This window comes from Esox lucius, chromosome 22, assembly GCF_011004845.1.
Source record: "Esox lucius isolate fEsoLuc1 chromosome 22, fEsoLuc1.pri, whole genome shotgun sequence".
Lineage (NCBI taxonomy): Eukaryota > Metazoa > Chordata > Actinopteri > Esociformes > Esocidae > Esox > Esox lucius.
In genome coordinates this window covers 4740787-4755982 of record NC_047590.1, presented here as the reverse complement: position 1 = coordinate 4755982, position 15196 = coordinate 4740787, and the positions used below count along the sequence as shown (strand labels likewise).

At 44.6% G+C, this 15196-nt stretch overlaps 1 protein-coding gene across 3 annotated transcripts in view; it reads left to right on the top strand.

The window, feature by feature from the left end:
• Window positions 1–3494: 3494 nt before the first annotated feature.
• Window positions 3495–15196, top strand: part of LOC105020021 (FERM and PDZ domain-containing protein 4) — a 51364-nt gene continuing 39662 nt past the window's right edge. For all 3 annotated transcript variants that reach the window (XM_034289623.1, XM_010886662.4, XM_034289622.1), the window contains exon 1: window positions 3495–5147. In XM_034289623.1, the coding sequence (XP_034145514.1) occupies window positions 5104–5147 (44 nt within the window). In that variant the 5' untranslated portion in view covers window positions 3495–5103. The remainder of the gene's footprint in view (window positions 5148–15196) is intronic.

Genomic DNA, 15196 nt, shown 5'->3' with positions numbered 1-15196 from the left:
GCCTGATGCCCCGCTTGGCTCAGCGTTGCACTTCCACCAGCGACACGCGCGAACGCCAATGTTTATCCGGGATATCTTGAGGAATCACGCCTCACCCCATATTGGCAGCTTGTGGTCCTTACAGGAGGCGTGTCCAAGCACGGCCTTACTCCACGAGGGGTTTGGTTAGAATACATCAGCGTTCGTTGAGACATGCCCCACTGACCCATGGGAAAACTGCTGCTCGGTTCCACAGAGACGGGAGAGCTGATATTGGCCAACACAATTGGCATTGTTTAGTGAAGTGTCTCATATCAATGGATGGATTTAGCTGTTTGTCATCCCTCTGACAGGTTGCAATGAGCAAGGAATCACCACAAAGCTGGTTTCAGACGTAAAATGTTTCATGTTTACAGTGCTGTGTGGAAACAGGTATGGGTCAGAATTGTAAATGCATAAATCTGTTTACATTTAAGCCAATGTATTCTCCAAAGAGTTTTATGGCTTATGGCAATACAAAAACAGGAGGAGAAAGTGTAACAATTTCAAGTGATTCCCAGAAGCTTTCTAGTGATTTATGTGAATCGTGTTGAAGATTTAATTTTAATGGTTTTGATTACAGCCTCACCAGCACAGGCACACTAATATATATTGATTGATTGATTGTTTGCGTGAGGGGGTAAATGGACTGAATTTTGAACAATTGTGGCACCGGTCCTTTCGAGGTCAATCCGTTGAAGTCTGTCCCATTGATCGCCGCTTTCCCCCGTCGAAAGTCTCCTTATTGCAGTCATTTGCTCTCCGGCATGGTCACTTCCCTCAACCCTCCAAGGATCATTCTTTTCCTTGCATTACACTCCCCCCCCCCCCCCCCCCTACTCACTCTATACGTTCATCCTTCTCCAATCCCCTGATCTCTCCCAGCCCCCCTGTCCTTCCTCACTCGCTCCGTCTCCGGCGTCCTGTGCCGTGGTCACTCTCCCTTAATCTGCCTGTCTTGCGTCCAAAGCCGAAGCATAATGTGACGGGGCCAGTGTTCATCAAACAGGGCTCTCTCTCTTTCCCTGGCTCTGTGTCTAAACCCCGGTGCAGGGAAACGGTTAATGTTCTTGCGCTGTATTTAAAGTCTAAAGAGGTTACGGTGGTCAGGAGAGTTTAAATCTGATTGGACCATCTGGAGTGTTCATGTGCCCGCAGCTGGCTGGGATAAGCCAGGTGAACCGCTACCTTCCGTCTCTCCCTCGCCCAGATGTGTCTGTCCGGGAATGCCAACGCGCCTCACAAAGCACCGCGCCGCAGCTGAGTAGCCCCACCCCGATTTCCACCGAAGCCCTGGCGGCGTACAAGAGCCCCACAAACAGTCCTACCGCACATTTGGTCGGTCATGCCCATAGGCATTCATCATCTCTGTTACACTTTCGGTCATCTGTTGTATAGGGAACAAGGGGAGGCATTAGAACAAGGAGAGACATTAGAACAAGGAGAGACATTAGAACAAGGAGAGACATTAGAACAAGGGGAGGCATTAGAACAAGGAGAGACATTAGAACAAGGAGAGACATTAGAACAAGGGGAGGCATTAGAACAAGGAGAGACATTAGAACAAGGGGAGACATTAGAACAAGGGGAGACATTAGAACAAGGGGAGACATTAGAACAAGGGGAGACATTAGAACAAGGGGAGACATAAGAACAAGGAGAGACATAAGAACAAGGGGAGACATTAGAACAAGGGGAGACATTTGCTGCAGTTGTTGTTTTGAATGTCAGTGGCCTAAAGAACCAGGATGTAGCTGCTGGATGGCTCCCTGAATCATGAGGTAACGATTCAACTGTACTCGCTGTCTTGCTAGTAATTTGGAGATAGAGACAGTTGTTTTCTTTTTCATGTAAAAGGTGTATGTCGTGTGTGTGTGTGGGTGTGTGTGTGTGGGGGGGGGGGGGGGGGGGGGGGGATTACATAGCTTTATGTTGAGAAGTACTGGCTCGCAGGCAAAAGCAACACTAATCCACATCTGACACGTCACAAAGGTTAATTAACCGGGTCAACTTGGAAAAGGAATTTCCTCCATAACATACAAGCCGTTCTCACCAGAAACTGCCAGGGATTCAATTTGAAATACGGTTTGACGCTCAAATAAAATGATGAACGTAATCACATCCGTAGGCTATGTTCTTTCATTAAACGATGTGTGCTTATGAATTATGGAGCAATTACGAAAACAGAAGAAAATTATTCATTTAGCACAGTGGCCCATATCTCCCCTGGGTGTACTGTGTGTTTAGTTCCAGCTGATACGACAACCAATTAACTTCCATGGAGACGCTAATTAAGCTTTTCATTGGTTTTAATGTAACAAAAATATCACATGGATAATGTCAGGTCTGATCCTTCTAAAACAAATAATGATTGAGTTTGGTGCATGTTACTCAAAACCACTTTATTTTCAATTAAAGGGCACACAACTATAACTTTAAAACCTTGTGACTGTGCCTTTGTGTAATAAAGCATAGATAGATGACCGATGGCGATCCTCCCCCAGGGTTCTGCCTCGGTGGCGATCCTCCCCCAGGGTTCTGCCTCGGTGGCGATCCTCCCCCAGGGTTCTGCCTCGGTGGCGATCCTCCCCCAGGGTTCTGCCTCGGTGGCGATCCTCCCCCAGGGTTCTGCCTCGTGGCGATCCTCCCCCAGGGTTCTGCCTCGGTGGCGATCCTCCCCCAGGGTTCTGCCTCGGTGGCGATCCTCCCCCAGAGGTTCCACAGAACATTAAAGTAGAGGCCTTAAAGTATTGACATAAATGAATTGTTTGGACGGTGAAAGCGGGGGGCCTCTGAGCTGAACCCCCTTAGTGGGCCGGACCACGTTAATGAGGATGCTGATTGGAAGCAACTTTCTTCACTGGGTGACCTGCAGCTTAAATATCGAGACGGCGCTGGGCCTTCTCCCATGTTTGTAGTCCGTGATTTCCAACGATGAGCCTTCTTAAGGAAGTACCTATTATGTAATTGTATTTAGTGATCAGATTGTTGAGCTTTCGTTTTCCTAAGCCTTCCTCTCATACATGACAAAAGAAAACCAGTGTCAGGGTGTCACGTAAGATTGCTGTTCACGGCGGATCAACCTGCATGTAAAACACTCTCGACAGACGGATCAACTAGCATGAGTGACAGTGGCTACAGATGTATTCACTAACCCTGCATAGATTAGTGCCGGTAATTTTACTTTGGAGATGCTTAGCGTCCTCTTAAGACAAAGCCCTGTGTGAGGCAGAAGCATAGTTCCGATAACAGAGGGTCGCCCACCACCATGTCATCACACAGACGTCCCAACTCTCTCCCGCATTTTATTTGGCGGCTCTCTGACGCCACACAAAATCTGTACGATATCCTGGAAATCTAATTCTTTTTTTTGAGAGGGGGGGGGGGGCGGGCTGTGCGCAGAAGCCAGTGAAGCCACCTCCCTGAAGTGAGTTTCAATAACGGCCTGAACCGTTATTGAAACTGGTTGTGTTGCTCGCGGCGCGGCTTCGTGGTGTTAAACAGGAGATTTGCTCTGTGGAAGTGGTGTTAAGCTGCAAAGTACTAGGGCTCAGGCACCACAGACGCTCTGCGGATTTTTCCGCATTCAGATTGTTAATTGGTCTGACGCTGACCAATCACAGCCACTGGTAGAAGTGGTCCTGGAGGTGTTGTGGGACCTCCTGACTTAGCTTCAGCACCTCTTGATGAGATTCCGGTAGTCTTTTCTGGCCGGCCGGTGAGACGCGCGTCTTGCCTCGGCCGTGTTGGCAACCTAGCAACATTTCAACCAAGTACGATTTATGCACAGGTGATTTCGTGTACTTTAGGTCCTTGTTTGGCGGAGGGAGGCGGCGATGATGGAACATACACCCTATCTGAAACCAGTTGTCCATGCCACCCTCCTATAGCGCAGCGATTATGCATTCAGTATGTTCTCCTTTTGTAAATGCAGCACTGTGGTGATTGGCTGTACTGTCCCAGTTTGCTAGCGGCCGACCGTGTGGTGCTCTCAGAAAGGCTGCTTAACACCCTGAGGAGGTATCGCTATTGACAACTGTCTGTTGTTTCCGGGCTCCAAAACACTATCGCCGTGTTAAGGGTTAATGACACTGTTGCCTGACAGCTGTCTCCGGCGCCCCTCGTCTCCCTCTGCCTCCCTCCCTGTGTCTGTCCGCTGGGGGCGGCAACCTCCACAACGCCCCCCCCCCCCAGCCGGCGGAAGCTCCGGCATTCGCGGGGAACAGGAGGAGAGAGGCGGGGACTCGTTTTTCCATTTCTGGACGTTCACAAGGCAACGCTCCACCTTAACCCCTCCCACATTTACTGGTTTTATTGAGCGGGTGCAGAAGGCAAAACCTCCACCAAAGCCGCCTCCTCCATGCCGTTGTATGGGGGATCTAGTCTCAGGCTTTTTATTTGGAAAGCCCGCTACATTAGGTTGGCTGAGCTGTAACTGTTCTGGAGTGCGCTGGCTGACACACATCTGTTCACGCATTGATCCTCTCCCTGTTCCTTTCGATTTTCCCATCACAGCTCCAGGGCTCTCTGTCCCTCCCCGTTTGTATTGTTCTCTCTTTGTGTCTCTCCCTCTCTCTGTCTCTCCCTCTCTCTGTCTCTCCATCTCTCTGTAACTCTTCATGCACTGGCCTCTGTGACGATGATGTGGTGTCATTATTAAGGACGGTGGGAGGCTGTCTCCCCAAGGACACTGGTCCCTTACCCGCTCAACATGACACTGCATGTCTCTGAATGACTGTGTGTGTGTGTGTGTGTGTGTGTGTTGAGGTCGGGGGGAGGGTGGGGGCATGCGAGTGTGTGTATGCGTTCTGAACGGTTTATCCCGGCTAGCCCAGATGCCCCGGCTAAATCCATCACCAGCGGTGCGACTCAGCGAGGGCTAAGCTGGAACATTTGGCGCTGAGAGGAGGAGCAGTGGTGAGGAGGAACACACAGTTTCTCTTTCAAACACCAGGCAGTGGAGGAAGGGGATTTTTCTTTTTGTTCTCTAGGGGGACTCTCAGGGAAAGGGACAGGAGCACTTTCCCCCCTCTGAGCCTTCGGCGGGGCTGGAGTGACCGTCCGTCAGACTGCCCGTCTGAAAGGATGGAAATGTGTGATGATGAACTGGGGGTCTTCACCGTCATCCAGTGAGTAGCGTGTTTCGGTCTGTCTACTCCGCGGGGCGCCAGTCCTTTCCATCTGTGCTGCCTTTCTTGCTTTCATTTCAGCAACTGTCTTGTTTGTGGTGCTCCAACTGGTAGGTACAGCAATGGGCACTTCAAAGGCCCTCTGAAGATTTCTGGCCTTGAATACTAATCTGTCGGGTTGTATTGAGTTGAATATTCCCAAAACGTTTGGGTTTTTTTTAGATAGTGAGAGTTCCCTGGCCTGTTGTCAACATGGACATATTTCTGTTTTAGCATTGCCTTTTGCTCTTGGTGTTGCTTAGCTTTAAAAGATTTAGACTGTATTACAGTTGCTTAGAGAGCGATTGAGACAGTATTCAACATGATTTATGATAAACCGTTGAGACAGTATTCCACATGCTGTAGAGAAACATTGAAACGGTATTCCACATGCTGTAGAGAAACATTGAAACAGTATTCCACATGCTGTAGAGAAACATTGAAACAGTATTCCACATGATATAGAGAAACATTGAAACGGTATTCCACATGCTGTAGAGAAACATTGAAACAGTATTCCACATGATTTAGAGAAATATTGAAACGGTATTCCACATGCTGTAGAGAAACACTGAAACATTTTTCCACATGCTGTAGAGAAACATTGAAACAGTATTCCACATGATTTAGAGAAACATTGAAACAGTATTCCACATGATTTAGAGAAACATTGAAACAGTATTCCACATGATTTAGAGAAACATTGAAACAGTATTCCACATGATTTAGAGAAACATTGAAACAGTATTCTACATGATTTAGAGAAACATTGAAATGGTATTCCACATGCTGTAGAGAAACACTGAAACATTATTCTACATGCTGTAGAAAAACATTGAAATGTATTCCACATGATTTAGAGAAACATTGAAACGGTATTCCACATGCTGTAGAGAAACACTGAAACATTATTCCACATGATTTAGAGAAACATTGAAACAGTATTCCACATGAAATGGAGGTCGATTGACCACATGATTTATAGAAAGATGGAGACATTGTTCAAAATTCTTTAAGGCACATATCTTGAGAACACAAACACAACTAAATATCTCGAACCGAAAACACAATTTAAACCCCTTGAACCACAATCTATCTTATAAAGCGTTGTTAATTAAATCTAATTGTCAATCCATAAACCAATTTGCAATGAATTGTCTTGCCATACATTTCCCTTTGTTTTGCAGTAAAAGCCCCTCCCCAATTGACAACACCGCTTCTAAAGTTTGTTTACAACTATGCATTTGCCCATCAGTAACCAAACCACTCAGGGGCTGGATTGTTTCTGTGTGGCATAATTGGCAATTAAACTGGTTTGACTCTAACTTCATCTGTCACTGCACTTTCCCTGAGTGGCTGGACGTAGCTAACATTGATGAATGACATTGTCACTGCATCCTGGGAAGACTCACGTCTCTCCTACTGAAACCTAAAAGCTACTGACAGGAATAGTTATGGGGTCACCAACTCTGAGGAACTACATGGTACAGGAGAATAGGGTCCTTTGAGCTAGATCTATAAACATTTAATTTTGGGTTTCAATCTGGTCCACTGTTTTCAGTAAATAAAAAATAATAATTTGCCTTCTGCCCAATATAGCATTCATAAACTGGGTATCGCCTGTCTGTATATGAGTGACATGTTTCTGAAAAAGGAATATATTCACAACATTACTTTGGGAGCTCAGTTCAATAGGTTGGCCTTAAAATAAGGTTAATGGCTGACATCACAAGAAGGGACAGGATTGACATCAAATATACATGTGTAATATTCAGAAAGGACTTCGTAAAGTCTGAAAGGACTTTATCAGTGTAACAGAATAGTTCTAAAATACTGGTGAGAATTTGGAGATATTAATTTAATTCTGAGGTCAGAGATTGCACAGGAGGACAGATTAATTTTGTCTCTCACCGAAAGTGACCGCTTTAATACATTTTTTGTCAACTTTTTAAGCATTTTCATGCATTTTTGTTGAACGATTTAGGAATAACAGCACGTTTTGTACATTGTCCCTTCATTTGAGGGTACCAAAAGTATTTGAAAAGATGAACATTATGTGCAAAGTAGTAGTCATGTTAAGGATAATTGCAGCATTGCAACACACAAAAGAACATAGGCACAACATTCGCCTTTATCAGGACAACAGCATAAAAGAGATCAACTTAATTATGTAATATTAAGAATCTTCACATTTCCTCTGCTTTTAAGAACCCAGCCTGGAACACCTTGATGTGATTATATTGTGAGCAGCCACCTTAGTGACAGAAGATGCTGTTGTGTTTCTGGATGGAGTGATGTGGAATAAAGGAGTCCATGTTTCTGTAGTGGAAGGGGGTGATGTGGACTAAAGGAGTCCATGTTTCTGTATTGGATGGAGTGATGTGGACTAAAGAGTCCATGTTTCTGTTGTGGATGGAGTGATGTGGACTAAAATAGTCCATGTTTCTGTAGTGGATGGAGTGATGTGGACTAAAAGAGTCCATATGTCTCTGGATGGCGTTATGGGGACTAAGAGTCCATGTTTCTGGATGTAATGATGTGGACTAAAAGGGTCCATGTTTCTGTAGTGAATGGAGTGTTGCAGACAAGAAGAGTCCACGTTTCTGAATTAGATGTAGTCAGCGGGCTTACAAAGTCCATGTTGACGCGTAGCATTTTACATTCAAATCATTTATCAGACGCTCTTATCCGCAGCGACTTAGAGTTAGTGGGACATTTTAAATGCGGGACAACCACACAGCCCAGTAGTAGCTCTGAGTTGTGGCACACTCTCAGCAATTGCGTAAGAAATGGAAGTCGCACCCACAAGACTCAGGGGTCTTTGGAATTACGGCATGATTACATCATGGCATTAGGGTTTAGCCCGCGGGCCGGAAGCACGGACAGGTTACAGAGTGAGCATTCGGTTGAGGGACTGGGTTCGGCAGGTTGGAGGTTTATAGTTGGATGTGCAGTGACAGCACGTGGGATTTCATTTCCTGGATATGTAAAAACACTAATTCTGCATCCATCTGTACTGCCGAGCATGTGTCTTACCTATTTCATCTGTTCGATATGTAACATCCTTTTATTTATCAATCAGTGAAGTATGCATCAGTCAGTAAACTTTTTAGAGTGACACATCTTGTCAATGTCCCAAGGGGTGGGTCCTGTGTAGCTAATAAGTGCACGGTGGTTGTAACATTGTGGGTTTGATTCCCACCCAGGAATACGTTCTATATATTCAGTACAGTCAATATCACCCAGTGACATCTGTGGTTATTTCAAGAACAATATACTTGTGACACATGGATCCATTGTGACCATAGGTTATGTAACACAATACCACAGAGGACAGGACACACCAGCATGATGGAATCACATGACAAAGAGATTGGGAGATTTCACGTCGTCGTGGCGGATTAACACGATTTGGTGAGGGGTCACTCACATGAAACATGTGGCCTAGAAACCTGACAAATGAAATGCACGGGTGGGTATTGCATGTGTGTGTGTGTGAGTGTGTGTGTGTGTGTCACTGTGTGTTTAAAGGTGTGTCAAGGCTGTCAGTTTCCTGTTTTTCCCTCCCCAATCCCCTCTATCATTGTCGGCCTTGAACAGCTGACGGCACATTGATTAATCGCAACGATTGATAATTGGTCACGAAACACATTACATGTATTTTTACAGAATGGCACTCAGTAGACCCAGTATTTCAAGCCTGCTTCCAGACATGTGTAGGTCTTTACAGAGCTGACTTGGCGTGGGACACAGACTACCTCCCGTAATCCGTGTGGCTCCGGGGCCCGTTGCATTCTGGGATGCTGATTTAGATGCTGCCGCTGGGCAGGGCGCCAAAGCGGTCAAGGCAGACCGGTTTACCACGCCGAGGCTTCCCCTCCAAACACGCTCCGTGTCTCTCGACCTCTAACTCCTCGTCACCCGGTAGGTGAACCTTCATGGCGCCCAGGACCTGACGACCGCTGGGTCACCTGGGAGAGTAGACCCTGGCAGAAGTGTCGATGACGCTGGGCTTTTTAACACAGGTAGCCCGGGTTCATGCAATCCTGCTTGCGGTTTTTTGCCTGTTCTAACCCAAAAGCGAACTTCTGGTGTAGCGCCTGCGTCTTTGACATGGTAGATACGCCACAGCGGATGATGATGACCAAAACCGCCGTAATGTACCCTGAGAAAGTTCCCTTACCCCCACTCCCCAAAAAAAGAAAACCCTAAACATGTCACCGACTTCGTCATGTTTTTAGGGAGCCATAAGAGTAATACATTAATGCACTCGTCAAAACGCCCATGAAACTGAATGTAGCCCATGAAACTGAATGTAGCCCATGAAAATGAATGTAGCCCATGAAACTGAATGTAGCGTGGACACCATAACAGTGGCCATTACAGATTCTGATTTACTTGTGGGCACTCCAGAGTTATTTTACATTCTCTTCAGATAGGTAGGGTTTCAGAGCATTTGGCAAAATGGGCAAGGGCTCTGCTGTCCCGGATTTAAAGGGCAACTGGTTCCACCATTGGGATGCCAGGAGAGAAAAGAGCTTTTACCGGGCTGAGCGGGAGTTGACCTCCTGTTGGGGTGGGATGGCCAAGAGGCCAGAGGCGGCAGAAGTAAATTCTTGGATAGAGATTCAGGATTTGAGCACAGCTCAAGGGTAGAGAAAGAACCCCTATTGATCCACTGTGAAGCGTCATGGTCTTGTAGCGAAGTGATAAAAAAAAAGAAGAGAAAGAAAAACAGATTGGGATTAATGAAGTTGGGAGACCACCGTTGACTCAGCAGCAGATGGATTCCTGTGTCCCATGATGATAATAATATAATACAATAAGAGGGTGTTTAGCATCCATGACATCGTCATGATGGAGCGGGCTGAATGGCCTGAATGGGAATACAACCGCCGATAAAGTGGGGATTTGCAGCGGAAATCTATGAGAGGTTGCTAATGTTTGTTTCTTTTCACAGAGTAGTGCAGACCGTGTCTAGTCTGGTTCTGGCATATGGATCACGGATAATAGGGCCTTGGATGCCACAGATAAACCGGATCATGGTTGAACTCTTGCATTTAAATGGCGTCGGTTGCCTGTTGAATTCATTACCGATGCCTTCCTGGCCACTGCTGATTTCAGGTTGTGTGAATGGGCAACGTGGCCACTCGTATTGGACAACGCCGACGTCAGAACGGAGAAGAGGAACGTGTTGAAAATATCACTACTGCAACAGGGACAGGGCTTCAGCATGGCAGTGGCCACCTTTAACCGAGAGAACCGAAGAGTTTTCACTGAAAAAAAGAAAACATCATCAAGAAATAATTATTTCACAGTCATAGTCATTTGCGCCTGTGGAAAATGGGCGAGTACCAAGGTCTCTGAATGTTCTGGAGTGTCTGTACGGTGTAGGGACATCAGATGCCTTCCTCTTTGTTCTCCCACCCCATCAAACATTGTCGGTGACGACTCAGAGCTGTCCCCGGCTTCTACCGCCATCTTTTCCGGACTTTTTACCTCAGACGAAACAAAGCAAATTTGGTCAGTTTTGCGTTGGGACTCATTGACTGACCTTATACAGGCGGATTCATAATAGCACAAAAGGTTTCTAGCGCAAACACACACAGGGAACTATCTGTGAAGAAATGACAACCCCGTGCCCGTTAGAAAGTTGTGGGCATTTTACTGTTCACAGCCCTGATATGGGCGATAGTGTGTGGGTGTGTGGGTGTGTGTGTGTCGGGGGGGGGGGGGGGTTAGAGCTACAATGTGGAGAGGATCAGGATGCGGAAAAGATCTGGACAAATTAGGATCAGCTATTAGACAGCTTTTCTCTGTTTCCCTCCTTAATTCACTCGCTCTCTTAACTCCCTCCATTCTCTTTCCTCTCTTTCCCACGGTCACACGTGTACTCTATCCAGCGATCACCTCTTTTAAATAAATAAATCCTATTTCACACAAACCTTATTCATACTTAGTTTAGGATTATACAGTATATACAGCGCTTAGATTCAGTGACCATTATTTTACACAGCCCTTCAATAAAGCCCTGATCAGTTTGGGCAAGCCCATACGCTACATTCAATGAAGATCACTTACTAAATAGATTTTCTCAAAATTCTAGCCATGTCAAAAAACAAAACAACACTCGCTCTCCTTAACTATTTGTTTTGATCACAAGGCATTTAATGACGGTAGGAATCAGACAGACCGGGGGGGGAAGGGCGTAGACGGGCATTGAACTCTGGTCTCTGGCTGGGAGCCACGTATGTGCACAAGGCTGGCACTCACCTCGGCAAATCTACCTGATCCGAATGAGCCTCAGCTCAAATGTAATGAGAATGGAAGGCCCAGCAGCAACCCAACAGCGACTGAATATAAATCTCATGATAAACTTGAGATTTAGGCGTTTGGGCTGTTTCCGGTGACAATATGCCACTTCACTCAGCATATTTGCATGACAATACCATTAGCATAATATAGTTTTCTACATTACACACGAACAAATATGATGACAGAACATTGTTATCTTAGCTTGCCCGACATTTCATTAGTTGTCAGTCAGACTGTGTGCGCGTGTGAACACACACACACACACACACACACACACACACACACACACACACACAACACGACAAGGTCAACATGGCTGGCCAATGGATGTCTGTATCCGGAAAACATGACAAACCACAAGGCAACAGCAACCGATAAACAACTGGTCGTCTCTGTTTGTCCAGTGTAGCTCAGCTTGTTGAGCACGGTGCCCAGCACGCCACAGTTGTGGGTATAATTCCCAAGGCAGGCCAGTTCGAAAATGTTTGCGCTCACTTCTGTAAATCGCTTTAGTGTGGCTACCGAACGACTTGAATGTGAAATGTAAATGTCTGTTTTCTGTGAATTACACAAGCTAGCGGATTGTGTATCGTTCAAGTGTACGTGTGAAACTGAGAGTTGAGGAAGAAGAAAAATCAAACAATTGCAGTAGGTTTCACCGACTTTGATGAAACCCTATTAACAGCATACTGAACACTCAAAAAGGTGTTTTGTTTTGTTGTTCAATTATTCCCTATAAATCGGTCCAACATGAATCTGTGCTTGAATAAGATTTCAATATGAGATCAAAACGTTGTTTGGAGAACCAGCACCTGGGGTAGAATGCTGAACAAAGTGCCCTGAAGTGCAGAGATTCAGAGAGAACACTGCCAACTGGCTGTGAATATAGAGTGTGTTTGTCTATAGAATTACAATGTCTGACATTCAGATTCTGGACTGGGTCAGCATGTAAATAGAATTGTCTGGCATTGGTTTGACATAGGTCTGGATTGAGGTGTGTGTGTGTGTGTTTGGACACTGTACCAATTCATGGGTCCAAATTGTTGACTGGTACTGTATATTAATGGGGTGCAAACATTTAAAAAATGATTGATTTGGTCAGGACTGTTGTGTCCTGAATACCTGACCGAATCATATGTTGTTTTTCTGTGAATATACATATGATAACATTCTCTTAGGTTCTCAATTCTTAAATATGACATAATTCAGCAACCTTTCCTCTATTTCTGCCTTTTCGCAAGGAAAAGCAACGTGTTTTCACAGCATGAAATTCGGAAGTGGGCCTATATGTACATTCGCGTGGATCAGCTCGTCAGAAATGGACGAATACACAAAATTGATAGAAAAATCTATTACATTTTTTTCTATTAAATGTGGTCCTGTTCCTGGCACTGCTCTGAATTGTTGGACAGAGCTCCACCCTCCTGCAGTTCTCCATGGCGACAGTGCCAGCTAGGAGCGGGAAAGCATGGTGTAAGTTGACCCGGCTCGGCGGGACAGACGCTGGAACGCGACTACGTGCGGGTTGGAACGCGACTACGTGCGGGTGGGTCGGGCACTGCAGGCTGAATTTCCAGGTAGCTAGAAGGCTTCCGTACACAGTGCCCTTACGTATTTACATATCTCCCACGTATGTACGCCTGTACTGTATGCAGGTGCCGCTCTGAGTGATTACTCTCTCTTCCTCTGCGTCAGCTCTGCACGTGAGACTGCGGACAGACTGTGACCATCCCCGCACGACCGGGAATCAGTGACAAATGGGCGTCGCGCTGTACGGAGGACCAAAGGGGTCAATGTTTAAATACATCAATTATATAAATAATTAAATAAATATATTCATTTAACTGGCACATTACTCTGAAATCTTTGTATAATGCCTCCCTATTTTCTTTTTCAGCATAAGAGGTATTTTATAACGTCCTGGTCGTTTTCATATCGTGACCGATTTTCTAGTTTGATGTCGTATTTCATAATTTCATGGTGTGTTTCATCATTTAATTACATATTTCAACATTTAATGCCGTATTTCATTGCGTATATCATGATCATAAGGGATGTGTCAGTCAACGCAGGTGGGTGGTCTTTAGCCGCTGATAGGCTAATCCAGTGACACTAGTTTCCCCAAATGCGGCTCGCTTGTGGGAATTCAAACGGGATTTTGCTGTATGGACTCTGGGCCTGTGTTATCTCATGCCACACGGACATCGGCTACTGATTAGGCCATTTTTTTGTGTCCTGACGTCAATTGGACGTCGCTAGTCTCTCCTCAGCGTGACATGGCCACATGTGCGGAACGACTGAGAATGCCCGGGACACCGGTAATCCTAAACAGAATTAAAAGATGTACTTTCTTTTCAAGGGGGAAATTCATTAAATTATAGGCAAACGTATAATGCAAAGCTGAATTGAAAGCTTTTTCCTCTCCGCAGGTATAATTTATTGATGTGCATTTGCTTCGGCAGAGAGATAAGAGAATTGGAAGTTCTTAATTCTTTCAAGACAGGTAGAGCTTTTAGTGTTTGGACTGTCAATCGAAAGAGGGTCAGACAGGGGCTCATACCTGCCACTAAAACAGTACTCAATAATATCCCATTTCTAGAGGTTTAGGTAAATTTTAATTGTCTTAGCAATAACCTTGAAATAAAAAACTCTTTGTGTTCCAAACAAATATATTCCTTCCCAGCAAACGCAAATTGGTTCTGTCATCGTTCCCATAACACCCATTAGGTTTCCCTGCATCGTTCAAAAAACAAAAAGCTGTCCAGTTGTGAGGTTATTACAAACTTTTTATGTAAAACATTCACCTGATGTTGCAAGAGCGTTCCCAGAATGCATTTTGTTACTTCCCCGGTAACCTAATAAGGGTTAAATGTGAACTCTGTCTAAATGACATTGGCATTAGTAGCATAGTGGATATTGAAATAACTGTGGCTTATGTCCATGGGTTTGTTTAATGCTATAACAACATTTCAGTTATGTGATTAAAACAGAGGCATTGTTGTGCAATGCGGTTTTCTTAGTGGATGTTAAAATGTTCCCATAATCTGCTGTTTGACTTTCTGGAGTCTACCTTTAAGGAAATGTGTTGTCGTTTTTACAGATGTCTACCTTTAAGGAAATGTGTTGTCGTTTTTACAGATGTCTACCTTTAAGGAAATGTGTTGTCGTTTTTACAGATGTCTACCTTTAAGGAAATGTGTTGTCGTTTTTACAGATGTCTACCTTTAAGGAAATGTGTTGTCGTTTTTACAGATGTCTACCTTTAAGAAACCGTTCTGTGGGCATTGTGATAGATTTCTATGTTTAAGGAACTGTTCTGTGGGGATTGTTACAGACTTTGTGGACAACATTTAACTGAATATTACAATATGTTTTAGTTAAAACATATATAAAATGTCATTTGTTAATAATAAACATCATTGTTTTGGGAATATTATCAACCTAGTCTTCGATAAATATGAAGGGCCAAACAACTCAATATTAAATCATTAAATAAATAGTTAAATATATGATGAAATATGTAAAGAGCATTTGATACTGACCATATTTTAATAATTGATATTTTCACAGTCATTCATTTTCAATTCTGATTGTCTGTCATTAGAAAATAGCAGATGTTTTTATGGAATGTATAAAATATGTTTAAATGATTGCGCATTTCTACATAGCGTTGCCATTCCTACATCTGTACAAAA